This window comes from Saimiri boliviensis, chromosome X (genome assembly GCF_048565385.1).
Source record: "Saimiri boliviensis isolate mSaiBol1 chromosome X, mSaiBol1.pri, whole genome shotgun sequence".
Taxonomy (NCBI): Eukaryota; Metazoa; Chordata; class Mammalia; order Primates; family Cebidae; genus Saimiri; species Saimiri boliviensis.
Genome location: NC_133470.1, coordinates 127,312,902 through 127,329,361, shown reverse-complemented (window position 1 = coordinate 127,329,361; position 16,460 = coordinate 127,312,902). Strand labels below are relative to the sequence as shown.

General features: G+C 46.8%; 1 protein-coding gene across 1 annotated transcript; it reads right to left on the bottom strand.

Annotated features, from left to right (window-relative positions):
* Positions 1–209: 209 nt before the first annotated feature.
* On the bottom strand, positions 210–4,614 carry RIPPLY1 (ripply transcriptional repressor 1). The gene is made up of 5 exons (XM_074392137.1): positions 4,012–4,614; positions 3,199–3,911; positions 2,202–2,277; positions 1,535–1,599; positions 210–965 (listed from the first exon to the last, which is right to left on the bottom strand). The coding sequence occupies exons 2-5, from the start codon at positions 3,351–3,353 to the stop codon at positions 815–817; spliced, it is 447 nt and encodes a 148-aa protein (XP_074248238.1). The 5' UTR covers positions 3,354–3,911; positions 4,012–4,614; the 3' UTR covers positions 210–814.
* Between the last annotated feature and the right edge of the window lie 11,846 nt (positions 4,615–16,460).

Genomic DNA, 16,460 nt, shown 5'->3' with positions numbered 1-16,460 from the left:
ATCAAGTTGGATTTCACAAATTGATGGAAGACGCCTGGCCCCATGCTGGGTCCCCAGCCCTACATCCCCGTGAAGAAAAACTTATCAACTGACCTCAGGTAGGGACAGCAATGAACTGGTCTCTGACCCTCTGCCCATGGCTTCACAACATGGGCAGAGTTCAGTTAAGAAATCAGCACAGTTCCAAGAAAAAGAAAAACACCATCAAGTTTATTTTTCGACTGATTCATCTCATGCCAACATACAGACTTTAATGGATAGCAGGCAAAATGGGGGGCATCTCCAGAGCAAGCCGATTCTCTACACGCCCCCTTCCCTTCCTGTAGGACTCATCAAAAAGGCACCCCAACCTTGCATGGATCTGCCAGAAGTCAGGCCACCTGGGAAGGCTGGGGAGTCAAAGGGCCTGAGGAGTAACGACTTCCCTCCACAAGGACGTGCCCTGTCCTGCTCTGCTTCCTGGGGCTTCGGCAAGCCTTCCTTTTTCTAGAGCTCCTAGAACGCTCCCATTGTCAACGCAACAGCAGCCCAGACAATGAGATGCCAGAAGTCTGGGCTCACAAGGCAGTCAGGTAAGCTGTGGTGAGCTGGGCAGCCAGAGGACCCAATTTTCAGTCCAGAAATCTCTACCTGCTGGACTAATACCCCTGGCTAATTGAAGTCTGTGGAAACTTGCCTGACAAACAACCCCAATCAGACTCTGGCTGCCTCCATTTGGATAGGCCAGGGGTGAGGAAGAGAAATGAGCTATGGCGCTGTAAGATATGAACCCTGGTACCCTCACACACCCTTCTGGCTCCTTTTCATCAGCCTCCTACTTCTCCTCCTCCTCTTCATCCTCTTCTTCATCTTCGCTGTCTGAGTCCTCATATAGGTTGATGGTTGCCTGGATAGGAAAGTTCTGCAATAAAGTCTCCCCAGCACTGTACAGATAATCGAAGGAGTAAGATTTAGGCCAGAAGAGCCTGTGGACAGAGAAGAAACATGGTCCCTAACTTAGACAGGTCTCATATGTGCAGAAGGGCCAGTAGGGCCAAGAAAGAAGCTAGCCCCTAAACCCCTTCTCTTGGCTTCAACAATGAGGTCAGAGGGAAAGGAAGAAAGAGAGCTTTGTAACAGAACCTTCTGCATTGTTACAAAATGGCCCCACACAGGAAGTAGTGGTGGGCCTGTAGTGGTGGGTGGGGGACCCAGCCACAGCATCTGTCAATTGTGGCTCTGACCACACCCGCTATCTACCCCAGGAGGCTTCTAGCCAAGAATTTTTCCAGCCCTGTGGCCCCCATCTACTTCCACTGAGGATTATTTCACTGACCCATCCATGGGGGATCATTCTTGGGTGTCATTGACATTGCCTCCAGGAAAGACAGCCTTGGCCAAGTCCCTTAAACTCTCTGGGCTCCAGTTTTCTCTTCTATGAAACAGCGATCATAAACCAGCAGTCCCTCCCTCCTCCTGCTTCACAAGACTTTTGTGAAGACGCAAAGAGCTAATGGATCTATGTCAAGTTTGGAGCTTGATGCCAGAAGCTTACCTGACAGGGTGATGGAACTTGGATTCAGCCTTGGTGACCTCAGCAGCTGTTGTCCCACTGGCAGCCTGTCCAAAGCAAGAGCTAGCATGTGGTTCAAAGTACATGGCTAGACAACTTCCTCCTCTGTACCAGAGGTCAGAAAGCTGCAGGTAAGATGATCTAGAAAAGACCTTAGACATCTCTGGGACCCAGCAACCCCCTACACCCACCCCTCAACAAGGGATCTCTCTTGGTTCTGTTTGAAAAACAGGTAAACAGAATCCTGGGGGTTGTTTGCTTCCTTGCCTCTGTTCCAACACCTGTTTGGAGGCTGTCCAGGGGACAGAGTTCTACTGGAGCAGCAAAGATTCAGGGAGATGGTTGTGGGTGGGAGAGCACTGGAGCGAGGTGCCAGGAGACCAGGCCTCGGGCACCAGCACTGCCTCACAGTGGCTGTGGGGCCTGCTCAGATCCCTGGCCCACGCTGAACCATGGCCTCCTCATCTTCCAATTGCCACAGAAAACTTGGATCTGCTCTCTGTTGGAATCAAATGTTGGCAAAACTGTGAGGATGCTATCTCGGATCTACAGCCCAGGACTGAGGTCAGGGGCATCTCTGGGAAGTGACATGGTCAGTGTGAATGCGTGTGGCTGCATGTGAACATGCATCACAAGGGCTCAAACTCACCAAATCCACCAGCTTCCTCATCTGCCTTAGGGAGTCATTTGTGGAGGACAGCCAGGGCCTCCAGAGACAAGCTCCTCTGGGACAAGAGGAGAGATCAATCGGTAGAGGAAGAGACTGAAATGTGGGCTCCCTGAGATAACAAGAGGCCTCCCAAAAGCTTGGCTCAGGTGCCATCTGCTCCAGGAAGCCTTTCCTAAGGCTCCTGAGCCCGGGCCAGGACAGATGCCCCTCCTCTCGGCTTCAGAAATGTTATTATTTCTCTTATCATGCTGTTGTGGAATTGTCCATTTACTTGTCTTTGGGCTTCTTAAGCTCAAAGACACGTTCAATCGTATCTGATTCCTCAATCCCTAGCACAATGTCTGGTACACAGTAGCTGTTTCAGTAAATGTTTGTTGAAGGCTGAATGTTTGGAGAAATGAATGGGGGTTAGGTGGAAAATATCTTGCCTTCTACTTCCTGCTCCAAGAAGTAGAGCTCAGAGTCTAACCATCTTCCTGGGCTGAGGAAGAGGACCAGAAATATTCCTGGGCCCAATGCGTCCCCACTGGACTTGCAGAGGTAGGAAAAAAGCAAATGGAAACTCTGATGGCATGGTCGGGTAACAGGCAATCTCCCAGTCAAGGGCCTCTTTAGACTTTGGTCCTCCTTCCCCACACTCCCCACCCCCACAGTCTAGATTTTGTTAAGCCCAGGTTTCCTGGCAGTCTCTTCATCCCCCTCAGGGGACTCACCCACCTGGCCTATGGGGACCTGGCTGCTTGGCCTTCGGCTTTGGCAATACCCACTGCCCCCAAGTCCCCTCTTCCCACCCAGCGGGATGAGTGAGGTGAAAAGCCGGATGAGATATTGCAGCTAGAGATGTGAAGGGAGAGCTCTGAGGCCATTGCTTTTCCCCCTTACAGAGAACAGGATGCCCTGGACGTCTCGGTTTTCTTCCTTTCTCAGGAAGCCCTCAAGCCTAAGTTCAGGTTGCCAAAGGCCAAGCTCCACTTACCTCTCACTCCCGTCTACTTCTTGTCCAGAGGAGAGAAGAGGAGACGCGCTTAACAGGCCAGGGAGTGCCAGCGGGGCTTGTGCTGGGGCCGGAGCAAGGGCCAGGGCCAGCGCTGGAACAGGGGTGGCGGAAGCAGCACAGGCAGGAGAGTCCATTCTTAGGTGACCAAAGCCAGTCGGGCTGTGGGGTCTTCTATTTCCCAGAACCTTCTGCACTCTTTGGGCCTTTCCTGGGAGACCCTTTTATAAGCCCTGCCTGGTCTTATACATTATTCCGGGAGAACAGGGTTGGGAGGACTTGAGAGTGGGACGAGGATTTAGGGAAGGGGCTCAGGGAGGGAGAGCTGGGTTCCTGGGTGTGAAATCTCTCCCAGTTGAATAAACATGGTGTCGGTGGGAGGTGAGGGATTTGCTTGGCCTCCAAGTCAGAAAGGGAAACACAGAAGAGGCAAATCGCACACCATTTGTGTGAATTCCCCAGGCAGTAGCAAGGCCTGAGACGGGAAGGAGAGGAGCTCATTAGCACTCTGAAACCACAGAGCTGTCAGGCACAGACGGGTGAAGAGACAGGCCTTTAACAAAACCAGTTCCTGGCAAGAAGAGACAGCTGACCCCTTTAAGGAGAATGAGGTACTCACTTGTTATTTCAGCTTAACCTCAGATAGACTTGCCAGGTGGATCTGAATATAGGGTGACTGCCATTAAGCACATCATCTGGGTTAGGGACAAAAAAGGTGTTCTGGGTACAGCAAGCCCCGTTGCCTGAAGGGTCAACCTCAAGTGTTCGCTCAGTGCCCCTCAGCCAGACCCTTACCGAGCAGTTCATTTGCCAAAGTGTCCCCTCCAGCCGCAACAGTAGGTGGTCTAGTGAAAGAGAGCAGACAGGACTTCACAGGACCTCTGGGTCAGATTCCAAACCTCAGAGCTCAGCTTCCAGTTCAAGAACCAGGGTGCTGGGGAGAGGCAAAGTTCTCCCTGATTGCAGAGGTGCTGAAGGACAAGCCCCAGCCCCAGGCCTCAGTTCCCTCACGGGAGAGAGAAGCATGCTGGCCCAGTGGTCCCATAGGACCCTGCCAGCCTGAGCGCTCTTTGATGGGGGCTACATGAATGGGTACTGAACCCGGGCAAGCCCAGAGCGACTCCTTGGCCTTAGCCAGCCGTCTGGACCTTTGCCAGAAAGCTTCTAGTTACAACTACTGGCAGGGACCTTATGCTTCAGAGGTCTCGAAAAATACTCCTTCTGACCTCAGTGTCCAGCCCCAGCACAGATTTAGCTTCTTGGATGTTTATCACAGTCTGGTTTGTAATGGTCAAAAATTAGAAACAACCTCCGCATCCAATAATAGGAAACCAGTAACATTAATTAGGCCAAATCCTTGCAGCTGAATATCAAGCAGGTGCTCACAATCATGTTCTGGGAAGCATAATTTTTATAACACAGAAAATGAAAAAAAAAATCAGATGGTAAAATAACATGACTAATTTAAGGGCTCCTTGTTTCTCTGTTCACCTACTGGCAGGGACCTTATGCCTCAGAGATCTCAAAAATATTCCTTCTGACCTCAGTGTCCAGCCCCAGCACAGATTTAGCTTCTTGGATGTTCAAGAAGCTAAACATCCTTAGCCCCCATCTTCACCCCACTTCCAATTCTAGTCCCACTGTGTTCTTTTCAGCAAAGGAAAATTGAAAACAACCTAAATGTCTCACTTTTTAAAGCTGCTTAGATAAATCATTGGGCAGTTACAGAATTTCATATTAAAATTGGCATGGTAGAAGAATGAGGGAAAAGTTACCGTATTTTTCAATACGGTGAGTGAAAACAAAATAAGCATCTAAAATCCTACTTACAAGATGATCCCATTTGATAAGAAAGAAGCGTAGAATGGACAGCGTGCAGAGAAGAAATAAGACTGGTGATTAGAAACAGTGCTAGGGTTGTCATTTCTGGGAGTAACAGTAGGATGGATTTTTACTTTATGTTTTTCTGAATTTTCTAAAAAGTTCCACAATGAACTGATATTATTGGAGTAATATAAAGGAAAGGCACTAAAAGTAAAAATAAACCAAGAAAGAAATGTTTATCTGTAGAGGACAGAAAGCTGAGGGAAATGATAGATATTTTCAAGTATCTGAGGATTAGACTGCAATGAGATTACACTTGTTCTGGGTGACTTCAAAGGGCAGGGCTGAGGCCCATAGCTGGAAGCTACAGAGAGACACATTTTGGCTCAATCAAAGGAAAACTTTCTAACGGCTCAGTCACCACCTAACCCAAGGGCCTGGCACAGTCCCAGCCCTCAATAAAAAGAGGTTTATTATATGAGGTGAAATGAGTTCAGTGGAACGTGCTGCCTCGGACTGGAGTGCGCTCTCTGTCCCTGAATTTTCTAAGTGCAAGCTGGATCCTGGGTCCTGAAGAGGGAAATCTCGTGGGGAAAGAGAGGGTTGTCGGGGAGCTGGAGCACCTATCAGTCTCTGAGAGTTCTTGCTAAGTTTACCTTCCTGAGCTGAGCGTTTGCTTGTACTGACTGCATCGTTGGTGAAAGGAGGAGACGGCGTGCGAAGGAGAAAGCAGCACAGCACTTGTTGTCATACTCTAGGATCTTTTCCACCTCTAAGTGGCCTCTGAGAATAGGCAGAAGGAAGGAAGGAGAGGATTCAGAGGCATATATTCCTCCTGAGCTCGGGGCTCACGCCCGACCACACCCAACCATGCCACCCATCATGCCACCTCCCACCTTCAGCTCGTGTTCCTTCAGTCACCCCCTTCACATTAGGAGCTGTCCAGTCCCTTCACTCCCCTGAGCAGCAGTCCTCAGGGTTCTGCTTACACGCAGCTCCCAGCATGCTCTCCTGGAGCCCGGGGAGCCTTCAGTCCTGTTTCCACGGCTTTGTCCTTCCTATGCAATGGTTCTGTCTTGCTACCTCCTAGGAATTGCCTCGGCCTCCTTTAGCTTGTGGGACGTGAAGCCGCTGGCTCCTCTTGTTGGCTTTTTCCTGGCCTGTAAGATTTAAGGCCTGCAAGTGTTGCTGGGCAAAAGCTGGCTGTTCTCCTTTTCACTTAACACGAAACAGGATTAAACTGGTCAGCAGGGTAGCAGAAAAGGTCTGGATCAACCAAGATGGAGAACTTCCTATCAGAACAGTTAAGATCTTACCTCTGTTCCCCGTAACAGTCCTATAGCGCTTCTGGGTTTTGCCAGTGATCGCTTTCCTAGACCTTTCTGAGAGTACTGGGTGACTCCTCTGGGCCAAACTGGGCGAGCATTGCCTAGCAAGGGGACGGACGGGAAAGGAAAGTGCCGTGGACTCTGCCTCAAGCTTAGTGAGGGAGACAAGACCCACAGGGAGAAGGTAGACTCAACTTCAGCTGCCCCGCTGGCGCCCCTCAGTCATCCTTGAGCATGTTCCCTCGTCAAGGCCCCAGCTCCAGCCTCCACATTCAGTTTGGCCACATTCCAAACTTCCTTCAGCTCCTTACCGTGTTCCTGCTCCTCCCCTCTCTCTGCACGGAATAACCTCTCCTTCTACTTCCTTGAGAAAACAGAGGCCTTCAAGCGTGAATTACCTCAGTGCTCTCTGCCCCACTCCCCCCTCAAACTTGGCCTGCCTTTCCAACTTCCTTCCCCTCCAGCCCTCTCTTCTCAGGGGACAAGGTGCCCCTCTAGTTAAAAGCTAATCCCTCTGCCTGGGCCTTGGCCTCATCCACCTCCTTCCTGGGCCCTTCCTCCAACCATTTGTTATGCTTCTTGTCTTCAGGAAAGTTCAGCTTCCCTCTATCAGCTCTTTCTCTTCTGATTACAAAATGCTTGTCTCTGTTATCCCCCAAAAAACAAGAACTCCCCCTCCACTGTGTGTTCTCTTGCTTGCTCTCTCCCTCTCCTTTCCTCTCTTTTTTCTTTCTCTCACTTTCAAATTTGTTGAAAGTAGTCTACATGCTAGACTTCCAGTTTTCCTCTCTTTTTTCTTTCCTCTCACTTTCAAATTTGTTGAAAGTAGTCTACATGCTAGACTTCCAGTTTTCCCGCCTTCCCATTCACACCTCAGCCAACTGCAAATTGGCGCCAAGTCCTCATTTCTGAAACTCTCCTGTCTTTTGGCCTCCATGATCACACTTTCCTGGTTTTCCTCCTGCCTCTGGAATCATGCCTCATGGTCTCTTTTGCTGGCCTGTCTTCCTCTGCCCATTCCTCGAATCAGTGGTTCTCCAGTTACAGTCCACAGCCCAGGCTGATGTTATACAGCAATGTTTTCGTGGCAAAATGAGAAAAACTTTACTAGGAAAGTTTTTCGATAAATAAATTTATTCAGTTATAAAGAACTAGGCCTGGAGCCGTGGCTCACACCTGAAATCCCAGCACTTTGGGAAGCTGAGGTGGGCACATGATTTGAGGTCAGGAGTTGAAGACCAGCCTGGCCAACATGGCAAAAACCCGTCTCTACTAAAAATGCAAACATTAGCCAGGCATGGTGTCACACACCTGTAATCCCAGCTACTTGGGAGGCTGAGGCAGGAGAATTGCTTGAACCCAGGAGGCAGAGATTGCAGTGAGCCGTGATTGCACCACTGCACTATACAGCCTAGGCCACAGAGTGAGACTCTGTCTCAAAAAAAAAAAAAAAAAAATTATAAAGGGCTGTCCTTCATTCTGAGAGTATGCTCTTCCTAATTTTTGGTAGTAAATGTTATTTGAAATGATGGTAATGATAGAAATTACTTTATTTCTTTAATGTTTCTACTTTGGCAAAATAAAACGTTAGTTTACATCAGTCCCATAAATGTTTATTGAATAAGCGGAAGAATGAGAATTATGTTTCCCAGTGAAATTTTCCCAATGGGTATCTCAAACTTATTCCAAAACTGTTTTGTCCCTGGACAAATTTCCTCTGTACCTACCTTGGAAACCAGCATCATATTGACCCAGCTACCCAAGCTCAAATCTTCCGCTGCTGATTTCAGTCTTCACCATTTCTGACTTTTGTCTCCGCCATGTTCTCCACTCTTCCAGGTGTTTCTTGAATTATGGCCTTATCTGTTCTCTCTCACCTGGATGCTCAACAGAGCTTCCTCATGGTTTTCCCTCTCTGTGGGTTAGCCTTTCCAGTCCATTCTCCTCACAGCTGTCCCAGAGATCTTTCCAAAACACATAGCCAAGTATTGTCTTCCTCTGCTTAGAAAATTCCAGTGTCTATAGAAAATGTCCAGACTCTTTTGTGTGGCAGTTGACGCCCTTTGACATCTGAGCTCAGCCTGCTCTCTGGTCTTCTGTTTCCACACACCATCCACTGCAGCCTCCCTTGATTCTGTCTCTGTCCCACAAACACCCCATTCACCTGTAATCTTTTCAGGGTTTGGGGCCTTTGGAGGAAAGACTCAGGGTTATTCTTGGGACAGTGTATTTTTTTCTTTTTCTTTATTCCCTTTCTTTCTCTTCTTTCTTTCTTTCTTTCGTCTTTCTTTCTTCCTTTTTTTTTTTCAGACGCAGTCTCACTCTGTTGCCCAGGATGGAATGCAGTGGCATGATCACAGCTCACTGCAGCCTCGACCTCCTGGACTCAAGCAGTCCTTCCACCTCAGCTTCCCAAGTAACTGGGACAAAATGTGTGTGCCAACACACCCAGCTCATTTTATTTTTTCATATTCTATACAACGTTTATATACAAATGCATTGTGTATCAAATGTACACAGTGATACCAAATGCGTAGACTGGTCCATGCTGTAAAATATATTTCTTACTGTGGCTCACAGTCAGAAAGTTTGATAGCACTAAGGCGATTAGTGCAGATGTTATTCTGTGATTCATTTAGTTAGTGCAGTTCACGTCATAGTCCTTTGCTCTCAAAATGGCTCTGGTCTCGTTGCCACACGTAACAGAGGTCAGGAGACTGGATACTGCCCAAAGATTTCATGGAGGAGGAGGAGATTGAGCTGGACTGAGTTTAAGGAGGCAGAGAGAAGCTGGAAATGTAATTCTGGCAGAGAAAAGTGGCACAGAGGTGGATCATAAGAGTAGAGAACATTTGTTAAACATTTATATGCCAGGCATTGTTCTAAGCACTCTGTGTGAATTAATCGAAGTCTCACAAACAACCCAGTGAGGAAGATACCATTAAAAACTGCATTTTAAAGATGAGACTGGGTAATTTACCCAAGGTCACAAAGCTAAAAGTAATAAGATTGGGATTTGAACTCGGGGAGTCTCTGTGCTCCTAACCACTGCCCAGCCCTGCCCTGCCACTGGGAAGCAGTGGGGAGAGTGGGCTGTCTCAGGAACAGCGAGGGTCTTTGCCAGCAGGAACAGAGGGAGGAGAATGTTGAATGCCGGGTTGAAAGCTCCAGCAACAAGTTCTGCGGTTCTGTGCTCATCTCTGAAAAGGAGCTCTTCCTCTTTCCCTCTGGCCTCTTGCCTTGCAAGCTGGGGCCCTTGGGGTTGAGGGCAGGAGGCCTAAACATCCAGTGAGGGTGCTGGGTGGAGGCCTGAAGTAAGACAGGGGCCTGCTCTGAAAAAGAAGCAGAGAAGAAGTTTCTCTCCCTAACTCGGGCCTGCCTCCAAATCATAAATAGCAAATGGTGCCTGGGGCCTCTGCCCTCAAGTCCAAATGTCCCAAATGTGCCAACTCTTGTATGCAATCCCCTGGGTTCCTGGGAAGGGGGGTCCCCTCTGGAGAACAGTTTGTTGCCGGGTCAGCACTCTTCCTACACCCTCTGCCGCTTGGTCCACCATTTGAGCCAGGGCTGTGGCCCATGTGGTGCGGGCTCTCTTGGCAGAACCTCTCACGGCTCCCCATTTGCTCTTCATTTGGACTGCAGAAGTCTAGAAAAACAAAACTGTGAGGAAAAAGGCAGGCAGGAGGGAGGTGTTTGGGAACATCACTCCCAGCCGGGCTCCTTCCCTTCTGCTCCTGTCCTTCCAGCCAACTCCTCTCCTGGCTCCCTGGGCCAGCCTCTTCAGTCCCTCTTCTCTGAGAGAGCCCCCTTTCCCAGCCTCGCCTGAGACCTTGGGAACATGAAGCGATGCTGAATTCTCAGTAGTGTGGTCTTGCTTCTCCTCCTTTTAGTCTTGGTGTCCTGATGATCCTGGCTAAGTAAGCAACAGATACTAGGAAGTAGTGGCAGCTACCTGCCTAGGAGGTGGATCTTGAGAAACTAACAGAAACAATCACAAGAAAAATAGCTCACATCTATTGAGCGCTTACTGTGTGCCAGGCACCTTGCTAAGTGCTTTATTATTGACACCACAAAAATCTTTTGAGGTCGTTACTGTTATTGCTGCCATTTAAAGGTGAGGAGAGGCCGGGCGCAGTGGCTCATGCCTGTAATACTAACACTTTGGGTAGTCTGCCTGAGGCGGGTGGATCACCTGAAGTCAGGAGTTCGAAACCCTGTCTCTACTAAAACCACAAAAATTAGCCAGGTGTGGTGGCTTGCAGCACCCGTAATCCCAGCTACTTGAGAGGCTGAGGCATGAGAATCACTTGAACCGTGGGAGGCAGAAGTTGCAGTGAAATAAGATAGCACAAATACACTACTGCCTGGGTGACAGAGTGAGACTCCATTTCAAAAAAAAAAAAAAAAGAAGAAGAAGAAAAACATAAAGGTAAGCAGAAAACTGAGGCATGAAAGATCAAGCAATTTATCCAGGCTCAAGGAGCTATTGAAAAGTCTGGCTACCACTCTAACTCAGGCCCTTCTTGTCTAATGCCTGTACTTCTGCAGTCAATCTTAAAGTGGAAAAAAGTTTGGGCCCTATGGCTATACTTGCATGCGGGGGAAGAATAACGGTTCCTACTTCACAGAGTTGCAGTGAAGATCAAAAGAAATAGTGCATGAATTTTGCTTAAAACCTGACATGCACTTAGCACTCAGTAAATGGTGACTGTTATGATTGTTCCTTTTGCCCCTCCATCATCGCATACATTGTAGCTATTCCGAGCCCAGGCTTTAGAAGCAGGCCGAGGTTGGAAGCCTTCCTCCATCCTTTACCACACAGGTGATGTTGGGTAAGTGAACCAATCTCTGCGCCTCAGTTTCCTGGAAATGGAAACAATAGTACCCATCTCCTAGGACTGCAGTGAGGACGAAATGAAATTCTGTATGGAAGCTGGTATTTGCTTTCTATCCTACACACTTGCAGGTGTTTTTGCACACTGGGCCAGTTTTGGCTTCCGAGAACATAGCTTCCATCCTGCTCGGACACCTGCAATGGTAGCTCATGAATGATGGGAATAAGTGAGGCGTTCATACATTTTCCGTATACCTTCAAGCCTCACCTCTGACTCCACCCTGCTCTCCCCCTTCCCTCCGGCAGGCTTGTTACTACAGTGTCCCTGCACATGACCATCCCTACCCCCAAGCCCTGCCAAGCCTAAAACACCTTCTGTCTTCCCCATGACACAAATTCTGCTCTCCCTTCCAGGTCCTCCTTGAATCCGCACTGACTTAAGGAAGCCTCCGAGCCACACTAACATCTGCCTCCCTCATTTGAGCTTTTCCCCCATGTAGGGGTGTCAGCCCTCTTTCCAGGCAGTTTTTCTGAGAGGAATCAAGCCTCTCTATCGAGGTTCTGTGGCTTAGTCTCGTCTCCTCCCTCCCATCAGCACCTGACACAGGGCTGGGAACATGGAAGGCGTTCATTTCATGCAAATGGAATAGTGTTGACACAGGTAGTTGTTCTGAGAAGACTAATACATTTAGTCTAGCAAGAAGCCTTGGGGCTCCAAGGTAGGGTGGCAGACAGCCATGACAGGTGCATGGGCCAGGGTAGGATTCTTTGTTCCTATTGGGGCCTTGTAAGACAGAGCACCCAAGATCCCAGGATAAGAGTAGTTATAGAGGGTCACTGTTGACTTGGCTGGGACAGCTCATGAACAAGGCAGGTCAGGAGGAGGATGCGGCACAGCAATAGCAGAAGTCCTTTGGAATCCTCTCCGCCTCTTCATGCCCAGCTACCTCCTCTACTGACAGGGCATTTCTAAGCATAATTAAAATTTCATCTCCACTCTTCCCCAGGCCTCTTCCCTCCCCTTCCAGCCTTAGCCTAGATCAGCAGCCAAAAAAATGTGGTTCAAAGACCCAGGGAGCCCTTAAGATTCAGGAGGTTCAGTCAAAACTGCTTTCATGGGGACGGGCATGGTGGCTCACACCTGTAATCCCAGCATTTTGGGAGTCTGAGGCAGTAGGATCATTTGAAGCCAGGAGTTGCAGACCAGCCTGGGAAACATATGAGACCCTGTCTCTACAAAAATAAAAGTAATAAAAATTAACTTGGCATGGTGGTGCACACCTGTTATCCTAGCTACTCAGGAGGTTGAGATGGGAGGATCACTTGAGCCTAGAACTTCAAGGCTATAGTGAGCTAGGACTGCCCCCCAGCCTGGGTGATAGAGTGAGACCCTGTATCTAAAAACAAACAAGCAAACAAAAAACTATCTAGTTTCATGATAGTACTAAGACATAATTTGCCTTTTTTGCTATGTTGACATTTGCACTGAGGGAGAAAAAGCAGTGGTGGGTAAAAGTGCTGGCGACTTACCATGGATCAAGGTAGTGACACTACATTGTATTAATGTTCTTCATTATCAATGTATTCCTGGTAGAATACATTTAAGGTTCATTCAAGAATGTTTCAATGAAACAGCAAAAGTTATTAACATTTGTAAATTTTACTTTAAGTTCTGGGATACATGTGCAGAATGTACAGGTTTGTTACATAGGTATACACATGCCATGGCAGTTTGCTGCACCCATCAACCCATCATCTACATGAGGTATTTCTCCTAATGCTGTCCCTCCCCTAGCCCCAACCCCCAACAGGCCCTGGTGTGTGATGTTCCCCTCCCTGTGTCCATGTGTTCTCACTGTTCAACTCCCGCTTATGAGTGAAAACATGTGGTGTTTGTTTTTCTGTTCCTGTGTTAGTTTGCTAAGAATGTTGGTTTTCATCTTTATCCATGTCCCTGCAAAGGACATGAACTCATCCTTTTTTATGGCTGCATAGTAGTCCATAGTGTTTAGGTGCCACATTTTCTTTATCCAGTCTGTCTTTGATGGACATTAGGGCTGGTTCCAAGTCTCTGCTATTGTGAACAGTACTGCACTAAACATACATGTGCATGTGTCTTATAGTAGAATGATTTGTAATCCTTTGGGTATGTACCCAGTAATGGGATTGCTGGGTCAAATGGTATTTCTGGCTCTAGATCCTTGAGGAATCGCCACACTGTCTTCCACAATGGTTGAACTAATTTACACTCTCACCAACAGTATAAAAGCATTCCGATTTTTTCACATCCTCTCCAGCATCTGTTGCTTCCTGACTTTTTAGTGATTGCCATTCTAACTGGTATGAGATGATATCTCTTTGTGGCTTTGATTTGCATTTCTCTAATGACCAGTGATGATGAGCTTTTTTTCATATGCTTTTTGGCCGAATAAAAAAATCTTCTTTTGAGAGGTGTCTGTTCATATCCTTTGCCCAAAAAGTTACTAATTTTTATTCAATATCAACCTTTTGAATATGTGTTTGTAATCATGTGTGTGACAAATAGGAAAGATATATAAATATATAAAGCATTTCTACTGCACACTGAAGTGCAATTGTTGTCAGGGGGAAAAGCACTTGTACAATTGACTTGCAAGCTAAACTAGCCAATTTTTGGGGAACTTTTGTTTTTTATAGGCGGGGTCTGGCTCTGTTACACAGGCTGGAGTGCAGTGGTGCCATCATGGCTCACTGCAGCCTTGATCTCCCAGCCTCAAGAAATCTTCCTACCTCAGCCTCCCAAGTAGCTGGTGCTATAGGTTGTGCCATCATGCCCAGCTAATTTTCTTTTTTTAATAGAGACACAGTGTCACTATGTTCCCTAGGCTGGTCTCAAACTCCTGGGCTCAAGCATTCCATCTGCCTCAGCCTCCCAAAGTGCTGGGGAGTACTTTTTGTTTCACTTGAATGATAGACATACAAATTGCGGTTATTCAAACTTGGGTGCCTGGCCAGTATATTGTTTAAAATGGACAGAATTATCCTGTCACCTAGAAAAAAAATAACAACTGATACTATTTGTTCTCAATGATAACATTTAAGCTTTCAAGTAAAAAGCACAATTTTTGAAAATCTGTATCAGCCACTGTGAACTTGAGAGCTTCCCAATATCTTAAAGAGCTTTCTGACAAAATTAGTGGGGATATTGATGAATGTGATTTTTTAATATTACACAATCAAAAAGTGAGTCAACAATGGTAAGATTTGCATAACTGGGTAGACTAATATTTTCCAGATGACTCCTGCATGATGTTACAAAATCATGCATGGATAACAGATCCATTCAAAGTGCAATGGATTTTTTTTTTTTTTTTTTTGAGACAGAATCTCACTCTGTTGCCCAGGCTGGAGCACAGTGGCGTGATCTTGGCTCACTGCAACCTTGACCTCCTGGGTTCAAGCAATTTTTGTGCTTCAGCCTCCCAAGTAGCTGAGATTACAGGCGTACACCACCACACCTGGCTATTTTTTTTTGTATTTTTTGTACAGACAGGGTTTTGCCATATTGGCCAGGCTATTTTTGAATTCCTGACCTCAAGCAATCCACCCACCTCAGCCTCCCAAAGTGCTGGGATTACAGGTGTAAGCCAGGTTGCCTGGCCAACCAGTAGATTTTAATGAAACAGAGTTCAAAAGGTTCACTGATAAAGTTTGGTTTCAGATTCAACATTGCAAAGAAACATTAAGAAACTACCACATGTGATGCTTAGGTGTAGTTATCAAGAAGAATCCCCACACCATTTATTAGTTTTCTATTGCTGCCATAACAAATCACCACAAACTTAACAATTTAGTACAATACCCATTTATCATCTTGCAGTTATATAGGTCAGAAGTCCAGGTGTGTTCACCTGAGTTCCCTGCTTAGGGTCTCACAAGGCTGAGGTGAAGTGGTCAGCTGAGCTACACTCTTACCTGGAGGCTCTGGGAAAAAGTTCCCTTCCAAGCTCAGGTTGTTAGCAGAATCCAGGTACTTCAGGGTGTGGGTCTGAGGCCCCCTTGACTTGCTGGCTGTCATCCAGAGGCTGCTCATGGCTCCTAGAGGCTACCTATACTCCTTATGCAGCTCTTCATTAGGAAACCATCAATGGCATAGTCAAGTACTTCTCACAGTTGGCATCTCTCTGACTTCCCATTTCCTCTTCCACCACTAGAAAACTTTATTTTTTTGAGACAGGGTTTCACTCTGTGGCCCACGATGGAGTGCAGTGGTGCAATCTTGGCTGACTGCAACCTCCACCTCCAGGGCTCAAGTGATTCTCCTGCCTCAGCCTCCAGAATAGCTGGGATTACAGGCACGCACCACCATACCCAGCTAATCTTTGCATTTTTAGTAGAGATGAGTTTTGCCATGTTGCCCAGGGGAGTCTCAAACTCCTGAGCTCAGGCGATCTGCCCACCTCCGCCTCCCAAAGTGCTAGGATTCCAGGTGTGAGCCACTGCACCTAGCCAAAAACCCTCTTTTAAAGGACTCCCATGATTAGATGAGTACAGCCTTGACAATTTCCCTTTGCCTTATGACTAACACAAACATGGGAGTGATACCTCATCAGAAACACTCTCAAAAGAGAGGGAATTTATAGGCAGGTGAGAGTCATTTGGATATCATTCTTAGAATTCTGCCTAAAAAGACTATTAACTACTCACCTTCTCTACCTCCCTATCTTTGTGGAGATGGATTTTCTTCACACGCTTCAACCAAAAATCACATACTGCAACAGCCGGAGTACAAGAGCAGATATGAGAATCGAGCTGTCCTGTGCTCAGCCAGACGTTAAAGAGATTTGCAAAAACTGACTATAATGCCACTTTCTTGCCATGCTTTTGAAAACTATAATTATTTGTCATAAATATATATTATTTATGCCATCATGTAATAGGTTTATAATTCTCATTTTAAAGTAATACATAAATAGTTAAAATGTAAGTTTTAATTTCAAATATGTTCAATGTCAACAGATATAACCCTTTGGAGGTTAGACAAATAAAAGTCCTTTGGAGTCCTCAATAATTTGTTAACTAACATTTTTCATTTATTTTTAAATTTGCATAGATATATTTTTAAGTTTCTGAATGACAAAATGTGGAGAGATATATAAAATTCACTCCTTCCGACGTGCAGCTCCATAAATGTTGACAAACGCATAGAGTTATGTAACAACGATTAGAGTTTCAACCTCCCAAATAATTCCCTTATGCCACACCATTGTAGTCAACCC